The sequence below is a fragment of the Wyeomyia smithii genome, chromosome 2 (assembly GCF_029784165.1).
Source record: "Wyeomyia smithii strain HCP4-BCI-WySm-NY-G18 chromosome 2, ASM2978416v1, whole genome shotgun sequence".
NCBI classification, from domain to species: domain Eukaryota; kingdom Metazoa; phylum Arthropoda; class Insecta; order Diptera; family Culicidae; genus Wyeomyia; species Wyeomyia smithii.
In genome coordinates, this window is record NC_073695.1 from 81,047,504 (window position 1) to 81,062,499 (window position 14,996).

The 14,996-nt window shown below is 36.9% G+C and overlaps 1 protein-coding gene across 2 annotated transcripts in view; it reads left to right on the forward strand.

Moving 5' to 3' along the window:
- LOC129719893 (protein qui-1) overlaps positions 1–14,996 on the forward strand; it is a 174,804-nt gene that overhangs the window by 135,385 nt on the left and 24,423 nt on the right. For both annotated transcript variants that reach the window (XM_055671307.1, XM_055671308.1), the window contains exons 14-15: positions 5,276–5,393; positions 9,525–9,636. In XM_055671307.1, coding sequence (XP_055527282.1) covers positions 5,276–5,393; positions 9,525–9,636 — 230 coding nt within the window. The remainder of the gene's footprint in view (positions 1–5,275; positions 5,394–9,524; positions 9,637–14,996) is intronic.

Here is a 14,996-nt window from a genome sequence, read left to right on the forward strand (position 1 = left end):
TCTTTCCTCAAGCCAAACAATAATCACGTTGTCAAGATGAATGGGGTTATTTTAAGTTGGTCTGACAAGGTTAAGTACTTGGGACTAATTTATGATAAAAAACTTATTTTCAAAGAGCACATTGAGAGTATACAAGCCAAGTGCATCAAATATACGAGATGTTTATATCCTCTCAATAACAGGAATTCTAAACTTTGTTTAAAGAACAAACTTTTGATTTACAAACAAATTTTTAGACCAGCAATGCTTTATGCTGTACCGATCTGGTCAAGTTGCTGTTCAACAAGGAAGAAAACGCTCCAAAGGATTTAGAATAAAATTCTGAAAGTGATTTTGAAGCGTCCTCCTTGGTTTGGTACACTCGAATTACATAGACTTACTGGTGTTGAACCATTAGAAGCTATGTCAAATAAAATTATTAACAATTTTCGACAAAGATCGTTGCAATCCTCAATTGCTACGATAAGCTCTCTTTATAGCCAATAAGTTAGTTGTAAGTTTACTTCCCCTTTTCTGACAAGTAGGTTTAAATCCCTACGAATGATAAGTCCTAATTGCGAAAGCAAACAAATCCTAACAATTAAAATTTAAGTCACCATTTGTGATTGGACACACATTCTCATTATTTACTAATATTTATCATAAATACTTAAGCTTAATCCCCCCCTTAAAAAAAAAGGTTAAAAACTATAATATTTCATATTTTCCAGTATAAGCTCTAGAGCCTGTGTTTACCAGAGTGTTATTTAAAATAGCTCTTTTTTAAATCTTGTTTTTTTTTATGAAAACTCCAAATGACTAGCTAGACATTGATGGCCGATCATAGAGAAAAGAGAATCAAAAACGTTGAAAATTTTCAGATAAAAGAAAAAAAGAGCAAGAACGTATGGTTTGATTCGTTCAACGTTTAGTTGTTTCCTTAACCTTGTCAGACCAACGTAAAACAGCCCCATTCATCTTGACAACGTGATTATTGTTTGGCTTGAGGAAAGAAGCCCTAGGCTTATGCGGAAAAATTATCATTTGAGTTTTAGAAGCATTGGAAGAGATTTTCCACTTTTGCAAGTAGGAAGAAAAAATATCTGAACTTTTCTGCAATCGACTGCATATGACACGAAGACTTTTTCCTTTTACGGAAATGCTTGTGTCATCGCAGAACAATGACTTTGTGCATCCTGGAGGCAAATCAGGAAGATCTGAAGTGAATATGTTGTACAGGACTGGACCCAAGACTGAACCTTGAGGCACACCTGCTCTGACAGGAAATCTATCAGATTTTGAATTCTGATAGACAACCTGCAGAGTTCGATCAGTAAGATAATTTTTTAAAATTTTGATTAGGAAAATTGGAAAATTAAAAGTTTGCAATTTCGCAATCAAACCTTTATGCCAAACACTGTCGAATGCTTTTTCTATGTCTATAAGAGCAGCTCCAGTGGAATAACCTTCAGATTTGTTAGCTCGTATCATATTAGTAACCCTGAGCAATTGATGAGTTGTGGAATGCCCATGGCGAAATCCAAACTGTTCATCTGCAAAAATTGAATTTTCGTTGATGTGTGACATCATTCTGTTAAGAATAATTCTCTCAAACAGTTTACTTATTGAAGAAAGCAAACTGATTGGCCGATAACTTGAAACTTCAGCTGGGTTCTTATCCGGTTTTGAAATTGGAGTAATTTTTGCATTTTTCCATAATTTGGGAAAATATGCAAATTTGAAGCAGCAATTGAAAATTTTCACTCAAAATTCCATTGTGCTCTCAGGGAGATGTTTGATTAGTATATTAAAGATTTCATCGTCACCAGATGCTTTCATATTTTTGAAATTTTTGATAATTGATTTAATCTCATTCAAGTTAGTTTCAATTATTTCTGCAGGTAAAAAATTCTGGGAAGAAATTAAATCAAATTGACGTGTGACTTCATTTTCAATTGGACTCACAAAATTCAAATTTGAGTTATGAACACTCTCAAACTGCTGAGCAAGTCTTTGAGCCTTTTGTTCATTGGATACAAGAAAACGTTCACCATCTTTTAAAACTGGAATAGGCTTTGAAGGTTCCTTAAGAATCTTCGACAGCTTCCAAAAAGGTTTTGAATATGGTTTCAATTTTTCAACTTTAGTCTCAAAATTTTGATTTCTCAGAAGAGTAAATCTATGTTTAATCTCTTTCTGTAAATCTTTATAAATAGTTTTAAAAACAAGGTCACGAGAACGTTGATATTGACGTCTGCGGACATTTTTCAAACGAATTAGAAGTTGAAGATTTTCGTCAATTATTGGTGAATCAAATTTCACTTGAGCCTTTGGAACAGAATAATTCCTGGCATCAACAATTGCACATTTTAATGCTTCCAAAGCGGAATCAATATTCACTTCGTTTTGCAAATCAAGTTCATTATTGAGATTTCTCTCAATATGAGTTTTGTATCTTCCCCAATTAGCCTTGTTATAATTAATAACAGAGCTCATAGGGTTTAAAACTGATTCATGTGATAAAGAAAAAGTTATTGGAAGATGATCAGAATCAAAGTCAGCATGTGTGATAAAATCACTACATACATGACTTTGATCTGTTAGCACCAAATCAATTGTTGATGAGTTTCTTACAGAAGAAAAGCATGTAGGACTATTCGGAGTCAAAATAGAATAGTATTCTGAAGAACAATCATTGAATAAAATTTTGCCATTGGAATTACTTTGAGAATTATTCCATGAACGATGTTTAGCGTTAAAATCGCCGATTATGGAAAATTTCGAACGATTTCTGGTGAGTTTTTGTAAATCACCTTTAAAATAACATTTGTGCTCGCGTGTGCATTGAAATGGTAGATATGCTGCGGCAATAAATAAAATCCCAAGTTCAGTTTGAACTTCAATTCCCAAAGTTTCAATAACTTTCGTCTCAAGATGGGGAAGAGCACGATGTTTGATACGGCGATGAATGACAATTACAACTCCACCGCCGGAACCCTGAATCCTATCATATCCATGAACCACGTAATTGGGATCATATTTTAATTTAATGTTAGGTTTCAAAAATGTTTCAGTAATAATTGCAATATGCACATTATTTACTGTTAAAAAATTAAAAAGCGCATTCTCATTGGCCTTCAATGAGCGAGCATTCCAGTTCAAAATTTTGATTTATTTATTTAAAATCATTGCTAAATTTTAAATTAGAAACAATTTTAATAGTAAAATTTGTGCCTATTTGAATGGCTTCAAACATTGATTTTGCCTGCAACATGGCGTTCATAAGATCGAACATTGCCTGTTGCAAAAAGCTTACCTGCCGTAATAGGCCCCAGGCAGTTGACATTAGAAAAAACATTTTCGGCAGCAATATTAGCTGGAGTAATAGGTGTACAATTATTTTCTAGCGTGTTTTGCTTACCCATATTAACGGTCATTTTCGAACTACCAACACTAGGCGGTATAATGTTCGAACTACCTGTAACCTGTGCATAAGTTGAACGGGTATGCAAAAGAGTAGGTAAACTATGCGTCACTGGTACGCTTGGAGAATTTTGTTTTGAAGTTGGTTTTAATTGAGAAATACAACTTTGTTTGCCTTGCCTTGCCTTAACAATTGCTAAACGGACTGGGCATTGGTAAAAATTTGACATATGGTTGCCGTTACAATTCGCACAGCGGAAATTTTTACTCTCTTTCACAGGACATGTGTCCTTTTTGTGAGAAGAGTCTCCACAAATGAGGCATTTTTGGTCCGTGTTACAAAACTTTGAACCATGGCCAGGCCATAACGTTGGCAAATACGGCATTGGGTGATATGCTTATCACCTCCGCCAAACTTTCGATATAATTCCCATTTTACACGCACGTTATATAAAGCATGTGCTTTTTCAAAAAAATTTAAGTTATTAACCTCACTGCGGTTAAAATGAATTAAATAATTTACAAGGGAAATTCCAGTTCGCTGACTGTTTTCGCCTCGTGATTTATGTTTCATCAGAATTACTTGGGTAGGGGCTATACCAAGTAATTCTGTCAAAGTAATTTTGATCTCATCAACGGTTTGATCGTTGGTGAGACCTTTCAATACGACCTTGAACGGCTTGGCGCTCTTTGTATCATATGTAAAAATTTATACATCTTTTCAGTTAAATACTGAATAAGACGATTCCAATCTTTCAATGTTTGGGCCAGTAAACGGCATTCGCCTCTTCGGCCAATTTGATAAGTAACTTTGACGTCGGAGAGAAACGTAGAAAGTTCTCTTTTAAAAATATTAAATTCGGAAGCAATAGTTATCACAATAGGTGGAACTTTCTCCTTTTTTACAGAAATTTCACTTTGAATAGTTTTACTTTCGAACATTTCAATTTCGCCGGCTTCTTGCTCAGGCAGAATATCATATAAATTTTCACTGCATAAGCTAGTTTCAGAAAGAGATGCCTCTCTTTTCCTCCCCGTAGCGATGCGTGGTTTTTTTTTTGTCCTGCCATTTCAGGTGATACGAAAAAAGTTCAAAAATAATATCAAATTGCAAGTATTGAGAAAGAAAGAAATAGGTAGTCTTGAGAAAGACTGATGTAAGTTAACTTCCAGGTAATCTTTGAAAGACACACTGACAAAACACAAACTTTGAAGCTATAGGCAGTCAAAGACCAGTCCACAAGCAACCGAAAATACGTCTGATCTGTCGGGCAGCTCAAGACGCACTGTTATAGTTTTTAACCATTCCTGTGAATGTTGGGGTCCCTTGCAAAGATCACTTTTCCAGAGACTTAAATGAGTTTTCCCATAAGCCACGAACCCGGCAAACAGTTACTGTGCGGCATTTTGACGCACTTCTGCATACCCTAGGAGCTCCAAAATTCACAGGAATTGTTAAAAAGCTATATATTTCGGAAAACTTTTTCGAGCTATAGGGCAACATTTTTCTTTGGAGCCACTAGAAATTGAGCGATTGGCCATTTGTTATGCAATCCCTTAAAGACAAATCGTTTGTATGGCTGAGTTTCTTAGACTAAACGATGAAATAATTTATTAATCTGTGTCACATAATCAAATCTGATAAATCCATTGAAATTCAACAAATTCATCTCTGAGTGGCAACTATTACATGACCAACCACTTGCACCGGAAACACAGTAACGTTACATTCAGCCGTTGGCTTTATTGTCATCAACAATGCAAATGAGACTATTTCTAATACTGTTATAGTTGAAACCTAGCACTTGTAACAAAATACAAAACCTCACTCTACCAGTAAGTAATGTTTTGCATTTCTTCTCTCCATCAACAGGGCACAGTGCTGCGGTGACGTTCATGAAGGTACAATCGCAGTATCTGCTCACAGCCTCGGAGGATACGTCCGTCATCGTGTGGGACATGCAAACACTAACGATGAAATTGAGATTATGGTAATGATGTTTTTCTGTGTCGATCTCCTGCTGCAAATCCCATTGCAATCTGAGTCCGGAAGGGATTGGAGGACCTCTTGCAAGTCTTTGTTTAGTTGACCGCTGTTTTGTCCGATCTGTCCTCCTGGGAATGGGTGAACGTTGAAACATGCGTGAGTGTTGATGGAATGCGAAGGGGGGATGTGCAATATGCATTAGATTTTACAATCTTCAAAATGCAGTCGATGCCAGCAAGCTTTCAAAGCGCCCACAAATAGATGCTCTTCAAAGTTCAGTCTATGTGTTTGGCTTAGTATTGTCACTCAACGAATTCCTGCTTTAATTTACAAACAGATGCAGCTCATCCTGATAGGAGTAAATGGCTTTTTTTTTATAGGGGGGAAGTTTGTAATGATTTATTTATGTACTAAAATATCTATTCAGAATTGTGTGTTCTGCCACAAATGGTGACATTTCAACACTATTATATATATTTGTACGCTTTTTAGTATTGTTGAATGTTATTAGCTTTCGCAGTTAAGATAATGTAATTGTAGGAAAAATATTAAACCTACTTGTCAAGAAAAAAAGGAATAAAACGAAACTTAAAATAAACTTAAAACTATCTTACTGACTAAAAAGTGAGCTAATCGTTGCAATTGAGGATTGCAACGATTTTTGTCGGAATTTGTTGATAATTTGGCTTGACATATTTTCTAATGTTTCTACATTAGTGAGCCTATGTAGCTCGTTCGTGCTAAACCAGGGAGGACGCTTCGAAATCATTTTCAAAAGTTTATTCTGAATCCTTTGAAGTGTCTTCTTCCTGGTTGCACAACAACTTGTCCAGATGGGAACTGCATATAACATTGTTGGTCTAAATATTTGTTTGTAAATTAACAGTTTATTCCTGAGACAAAGTCTAGAATTCCTGTTGATAAGAGGATATAAACATTTGATATACTTATTGCACTTTGACTGGATATTCTCAATGTGCTCCTTGAAAGTAAGATTCTTATCATAAATTAGCCCTAAGTATTTAACTTGATCAGACCAATTTAAGACCACACCGTTCATCTTAATAACGTTGTTATGGGTGGGTTTGAGAAGATGATCAGAATCAAAGTCAGCATGAGTTAATAAATCACTGCATGAATGGCTTTGATTTGTTAGTACCAAATCAGTTGTAGATGGATTCCTAATAGAAGAATAACATGTAGGACCATTTGGAAATAAAACTGAATAAAATCCAGCCGAGCAATCATTAAACAATATTTTTCCATTGGAATTGCTCTGAGCATTATTCCAAGATCGATGTTTCGCATTAAAATCACCGATGATTAAAAATTTCGATTTATTTCTTGTGAGTTTTTGCAAATCTCCCTTGAAATAATTTTTTCGCTCACCAGTGCATTGAAAAGGCAAATACACTGCGGCTATAAATAAAATGCCAATACTTGTTTCAATTTCAATTCCCAAACTCTCGATAACTTTGGTTTCAAGATGGGGTAAAACACGATGTTTTATTCGACGGTGGATAACTATTGCAACTCCACCACCGGCAACATCAATTCTATCAAACCTATGAACTAAAAAATTTGGGTTCTTTTTTAGTTTAATATTTGGCTTTAAAAGCGTTTCAGTCACAACTGCAATATGCACATCGTGGACTGTTAAAAAATTGAAAAATTCATCCTCTTTCCCTTTTAAAGAGCGAGCATTCCAATTTAGAAAATTTACAGCATTATTTAAAATCATTGCTGAATTTCAATTTCATAACAATATTAGTTGTAAATTTTATACCTTCTTGAACAGCCTCGTACATCGAGTTACAGTTCAACAAAACGGACATTAGCTGCAGCATGGATTGTTGTAGGTATTCAATCTTTTCGGGAGTTGGATTACCTAAATCAATACTGGCTGACTTTTCAGCACCAAACACGAATGGTTTGTTACTGTTTGAATTTGAAATATTACCTGTAAGGACACTGGCATATGAACAGCCTGGTGTTGCCTGAACAGGATTATTTTTCTGAAATTTGTTATCTGAATTTAAATTATTACCTACAGACACACCTGCTAATGAAAGTGCTGGTGATGCCTGAACAGTACTGAAAGTCTTTTGATTACTCACATTGACAACAGGTTGTTTAGAATTCCTACGTTGTCTAGAAGCAATAATTTTTGACCTTACAGGACAATTAAAGAAATTAGATTTGTGATTTCCCCCACAATTTACACATTTGAAACTATTAGTGATCTCTTTCACGGGGTAGATATCTTTCTAGTGTCACCACAAATCTTACATTTTGCAGCCATATGGCAGTTTAGAGTTCCATGACCATAGGCTTGACAATTCCGACATTGCGTAAGATTATGGATTCCTCCATGTCTCTTGAAATTTTCCCACTTTATTCGCACGTTGAATAAAACACGTGCTTTTTCTAAACATTTTAAATTATGTACTTTGGTACGATCAAAATGTACTAAGTAATTTTCCTGGTGTATTCCAGTTTGAAAAATTTTGGCATTTGCCTTTCGTTGCATCAAAATTACTTCGTTGGGGGCAAAACCAAGTGATTCTGACAAACAATCTTTGATTTCATCAATACTTTGGTCATTTGAGAGACCTTTCAACACAGCCTTAAACGGTCTCTCGTTTTTGGCATCAAAAGAGTAAAATTTATACATCTTTTCAGTCAAATACTGTAAATGATGTTTATGGCCATCAAAAGATTCGGCCAAAATACGAATTTCGCCTTGGCGACCAATTTGAAAAATAACTTTCACATTCGATAGAAATGATGAAAGTTCTGATCGAAATGCTTTAAAGTTTGCTACAAATACCACAATAGGTGGAACTTTAACCTTCTTCATAACGGCTTTATGCTCAGTATGAGAAGTTTGGAATTCTTGATCCCCAACGAAAGAAAGAATATCATACCTGTTAGTCGAAATTTCAGTGTCACTTGGAGGAGATGCCTCACGTTTCCTTGATGCCGCATCAAAGCGAGCTTTTTCATTTTTTCCAGGCATAACTGGACAACTTCACTACACTTTCACTTCACTATAGAATTTGAGAAGAAATATCTCAAACCAAATTAATTCACTAAACACTCGTTAACTTTAAAAACAAATTTATTACTTTGCCTTTCAACAGGTAGTCTTTTAAAAAGATTGCCTGTTGAAAGCGAAAAACAAAATTTTAATATCTCTCGGTAGTCTAAGACTTAGCCTCGAGCTGTTGGTAAAATGCGACCGTACTGTAGGACAGTTCAAGTCGATCTGGAGTAAATGGCTTTATTTGCAAGATTCTTCATCTCGTTAAGGTGCGGTTTTTCTTTGCTATAGAGGTGTTCCAATAAATGAATATGATAAGGTTTGAATTGCAGTTGACACCAAATTAACAAACCTGTTATATTTTGATAACATACTTTAAATAGATTGTTTTTTCATTCATATTTCATGTTTTCAGCCACTCAAGCCGAGACACGTTCGAGAAGAACATATTCAAAATATAAATTCAATTAACTCGTTTTCAGCTTCATTTCCATCTCTTACGGAGGTAGATATTTACAGAATAATCCATTCCCAACTTTTGTATCGATTCGAATTAAATCAACCTCGATCCTATGCTACATTTGGAAGGTACAAAATGTGGAAATGTTCAGCTCAAAGAGGATGTCAGTTGGCTGCTGTCGTGTGCTGCGTTGTGGTCTTAATACATAAACAAACAGATATTCCACCCTTCACATTGGCATTCCGGAAGCTGTCGCCTTACTTACACTTTCACTTACTGATGGAATGAATGTAACGGATGGTTGGCGTGAGGAATCCTCACTGAGGATGTGTATGCTACAGTTAATATCTTCTTTATGATGTTTAGTGAGTAATGTGTTCGAATATTCGTTTTAATGAATATACAGTAAAACCATAGATGAAGCAGTTTCGCTTCAAGGTTTTCAGAACAGCGGCGGAACTGGATACGGCATAAATGTGACAATGACTGTGTGAACATCAATTGCTGTCAGCGCTAGTATTGTGTGTTTCCCTTTTTGCATTGTTCTTCCTGAAACCGATCCTTCTTCCGATGCCACCCATCGAGTAACAATTTCTCACTCCATTATTGCATTCTTTCTTCTTCTCCAACAGTGAACACATAGCACCAGTGATCTGTGTCACATTAGCACTGAATAACAAATACATTATCAGCGGCGGGGATGACTCCAGCATCATCGTGGCACTGTTCGAAAGCGGAAAACTGGTAATTCATTGTGATTTTCTGTTTGACACCGTTTTGCACTTCACTTGAATTTGCATATACTTTGTGCAGCAGCACATGGTTTGTTACGCTGTCACTTTGTCACTTACGCGACTTCATGCATGTACATGTTTTTTTAATTGAATAAGTTACTTTTTCTAACCCAATGTTTTACAATAGAAAAGCTGTTGAAGACAGCTCTACACACAGAAAAATGTAATAGCAATTTCCATCATTTTTTGGATTAGATTGACATGATATTATAATTATTTTTACCGACTCAAAAAACAAACTTATGGTTACTACAGCATTATTAAATCTGAATTAAGTTTGTTATTATAAGGTTTGATAATTTAGAGTCCGGAATTACTTTTCATTTTATAGCATCGGTCATAGTAGGCCTATCTGGAATCTTTCGATAGCATTTTTTTTTCCTAACAATTAACTGTTAAAATTTCACGTTGGTCGAACGTACCAATATAAAACGGTCTTCGCAGAACAGCACTGCCCATAATTCAAAAATCGGCTAATATGCCATTTTTACCAAAATCGAGAAAACAGTTTCTCGTGATGGTACACACCCTAAACAAGGTCCCTACGGAAGCCGATTGTCAAAAAATGCATTTGGAAAGGCAGCAAATGTGAAACAATTTTGGCTTATATGCAAAATAATTGAGAAGTTGGCTAATATCCAATATGTTTCAACCTGTGGCATGTTCACGAACCAGTGTATTATTACTGTACTGTGTTTCGTCTAACCGCAGACAGACGTCCAAGCTGAGTTCCAAACTTGTGAAAAGTTTTTTGTAGTAGCAATCCGTAACCAGATAGCGCTACCAGCACCGGCAGCCTCGTGCACCAGCGAAAAAAAATGTATTGTAGCGATGAGGTCACCAGGCGGCGCTTGTGTACAGCTTAGCTTAGCTTAGCTTGACTGACTGCACATATCAATGGTTGCACTCCGTGATTGATCCGAATCAGTAAAATTGTACAGTGAATCAACTGAATGGGGTTGGGAGTGACCGACCATTCTCATTGTACAAGTTTTAGTGACTCAATACTTTAAAGGATCAATAACGACGCCGGCCACGTCCTTGCAATCAGGTGGGAAGAGGTAAGGGATGTTAGAGTGACCCTTGCCATTTGGAGACCGTATTTACCTCTGCATCTCCACAAAGGTCACAGGAAGGAGGTTTTTGTTAGTAGGAGAGGGCTCGTTGGATCAGGATTCACTTTGATAAGTGATGCGATCATACACAGCGTTGCCAACCCTCCAGTTTTTCCTGGATATCTCTAGTTTTTTTGAAGATCGCCAGCGAAACAGCTGAAGGTTGAATATTTCCAGTTTTTTGAAAATTGTTTCAGTTTTATCCAGTTTCTGTTCATCACCACATTTTTTGAACTCATTCCCATTACATGTATGGTCTTTTCAGTATTTTGTGCATTCATGTGCCTCGGTTGTAAGATTTTATTTGAAATCTACTCAATTTCAAGTACGCCAGTGACTATAATCTCCATGTGTAAACAATTTTCTTTCAGCCTTTTTGGTTACATGCAACAATAAAGCGCAGCATTTTTGAACCGAAAATCAAAAAAAAAACTATGTAAAAGCTTCAAATTCATATATCCAGTTTTCTCCAGTTTTTTATTTTGAATTCTTCCAGCTTTTTATAAAAAAAGGTTGGCATCGCTGATCATACATATAACTCCTATCCGTCTCTATTTAGCTATTTTCGGTTTATTCTATAGTCAGCCGGCTGACTAGAGAAACACAATAAGCTTATTTATATCTGGTACCGGTTTAGACCAAGAGACATTACCAATGCCTTTGGGGCCGCGCACAGGTGTGCATGATTTATTTCAATGGAGCACAAAATTGACCAATTTTTACAATATAAAGTTATTGGAGTCACGCATATACGACTACACGATGTGAATCTGATTTAAACCAATAAACCACAAGAAGGCCAATCACGAGTATCAGAAACGCAGAAACGCACGTCGATAAACGTGGCTCTTTCAAAGGTATACTTTGCGTAGCCATTAGATTATTCAAGATATTTATAAACCGAACGAAACCTACTCCGATTGGCGACACGCTTATATCAAAGCAGCCCGAGACCTAGTTTATTTCTGAATCTCTACTACTGCGGCGGAAAGAAAGGTTTGTGTTGACATGTCTTCACGATATTTGACGGAATCGAACACCGCTGCGCGCGGTGCTCGCTCATTACGAGAATATCTTTCTTGTCAAACACCGCGATCCTATGTGAATGGCGACGCTAGTGTACAAGTGATTTATAACGCAATTTACTTACACGGAAATTTTGATCAATGTTGTTCTTGCTTGGACGTCTGTCTGCGGTCTAACTTTCGAAAGTGTGTTGTAGCCTGTTGGTTACTGGCGACAGGTAAGCGATCGTAAGGCCCTTGCATCAAATTTGACTTTTTCACGTGAAAAAATGAGAAAACCACTTTGGTTAGTTCATATTGATGGACCCCTCGAGCACAAATCGGTTAACCGGTTTTTACAAAAATTGATTTTCGAGCAATTCTTGATCTTTTAATTGATTTATTTCTCTTGAATTTGTCATTGAATCCCCTGCAACCAACACATCGTTTTCAAGAGGAATGACAGAGCTTTCATTTGAAGTAGAAAAAAAATTGGCCGCCATCTTGGATCTCGCCGCCATCTTGGATTTCATCAGAAAAAGGTATTTTTGAGCGAGTTTGCATCCACCGATTTTAAATTTGACATCACCATTGGAAAGCTGAGAAAAAATGCTTTAAGATACATTCGAAACATTAGGTGAGCATTGAGGTTAGCTTGTCATTCTGGTCACTTTTCAAAATCGAGCTTCAAACAGTTCAACGCATGACGCGCGGCCAATATCAAATCAACGCAATATGCTGAGCCTGTGGCGTGCGTATGATGTGGACAGTCAGTATTCCTAGATCACAGGCAGCAAGTTCACTCACGCACCGTAATTTTTGAATAGCCTTTAATAAAGTGGCTGAATTTCGTTAGGTAGCAAACGTACCCTTTCCGTCTATAAGAATTAGGTAGGGATAAAAAAAGTGATGATTCTACTTTTACTTTACTCACGCTGGTATACGCAAATCTTCTCCAGATTACTCGGGATATACTTGATTCATACTTTACCTTGGTATACCATACCTAAGTTTGTTGATAGTAGTTTAATGCATGAAAACAACAGTGTATAACAGTAGCAGAGACAACATCTAACATTAATTTGGTTTATTATTAAACACGCGAAAACTATCCTCCGTACAGGGAACCAAACTTTGTTCTAGCAGAAAAAAACGTTGAGAAGCTTGATCACAAATTACTTTACACTCAAGGAGGAGCAAGGGAGTGAAAAAATAAACTGTTTATTTGTGAATGCAGTAAAAAGGGTCAAAGATACGATTTTTTGCTTTACGTAATTTGTGAACAGACCCAAAGTCACAGAGCCATCCACATTCCACGTGAACAACTTTGGGGAGGGGGAGGGGTGTGATATCCACGGTCAAGCTTAGCAGAATGACTGGAGAGCGACATTATACTGACGACTTTTCTCTCTTTTCACTCTAATAGCCTCATGCATGAGCTGTTCATGAGAGCTCACATACAGCTACAGCTTAAACAAGGCAAAGAAACTGTCTTGTGTTGCGTACGACAGTTCATTCTAGCGCATGCATTTTGTTCTTTCGGACATGACAGCCTAGTTTGCTCAGTGTGACAGTCTGCTGATCGGCTGCGGCTGTCATCGACTCGCATTTTTTCGTTTCTCCTTTTTCACAGGCCGGTGGCATATTGAATACAAAGCAAACCGTTTCCATTGTTGATATTATTCCCCACGTAAGAAAAAACGTGCTTCGCACCATCTCTCTTTCTTTCTTTCATCGGCCTTACTGTCGTGTATCATAATCACCTGACATCCCGCTCGGATTCGTGTTGAAGGATGTCGGAAGATTATAGGCTGTCATTTACGACAGCTTGGAATAATCAACAGACATAAGGAGATGAAAACTAACAGCCCGTATGGAGTTGCATGTGTGCTGTCGTCAGTTGCTGTCGGACTGTTTACCGAACATATGGGAAACAGAGAGAGCTGTGCAATACAATGAGAGCCGGATCAGTTAAAAACTTGCTGTCATTGTATTGCAGTCATTTTCATAACACTGTCCACGGTCCATACAAAATTTTGAGAATTTATTTGAGCAGTTGTGGGGGAGGGGAAGGGGAAGGGGAAGGGGGGGGCTAACAAAATCCTTAAAAATCTATTCACGTGGAACATGGATGGCCCCTAATATACACTACACACAGACACACACCACAGGCTCAGAATATTGCGTCGATTTGATATTGGCCGCGCGTCATGCGTTGAACTGTTTGAAGCTCGATTTCGAAAAGTGATCAGAATGACATGGTAAACTCAATGCTCACCTAATGTTTTGAATATATCTTAAAGCATTTTTTCTCAGCTTTCCAATGGTGATGTCAAATTTAAAATCGGTGGTTGCGAACTTGCTCAAAAACACGTTTTTCTGATGAAATCCAAGATGGCGGCCAATTTTTTTCTACTTCAAATGAAAGCTCTGTCATTCCTCTTGAAAACGATGTGTTGGTTGCAGGGGGTTCAATGACAAATTCAAGAGAAATAAATCAATTAAAAGATCAAGAATTGCTCAAAAATCAATTTTTGTAAAAGGTTTAACCGATTTGTGCCCGAAGGGTCCATCAATATGAACTAACCAAAATGGTTTTCTCATTTTTTCACTACTTTCAATCATTTAGACACAAAAATATCCTTTTTGAAAGACCTCGTGTCACCAGTGGGACGGTTTCAGCGAGAATTGCTCACGTAACAATTGTCTCGTCGTCCTTTTCGTCCTCACTCGTGCTTCCGTGTTGTTTTATTAAATTTAAAACCATTTTTATCACCAACGAGCACGGAATAATTCACATCGTATGGATATTAGCCAAATTGCACACCGGTTTGTCAACTGACCTTTCGTTCATAATTGAAAAAACGGCTTCTGAGTTGAAAAAACGTGGCGGATGGAATTTTCCTGCAGATTTCTCTGTTTCAACTCAACGGCAAGGTTCCAGCATATATGAAGGGTGATATACTAAATAAAAAAGTTGTTACTAACTGTCAAAATATGTTGTACCGACAAAAACTTTAAAATGCGTTTTTCTCGATTTGATGCCTATGGCATTTTAGCCAATTTTTGAATTATGGGCAGAGCAGTGATTCCCGAATTCTTTACTTCCCACTCCTTTCCTTATAATCCCCCAATTTACTATGCGGCTACGAAAGTCCCCAAACGCGGCATGATTTTAAAATGTGCAATGA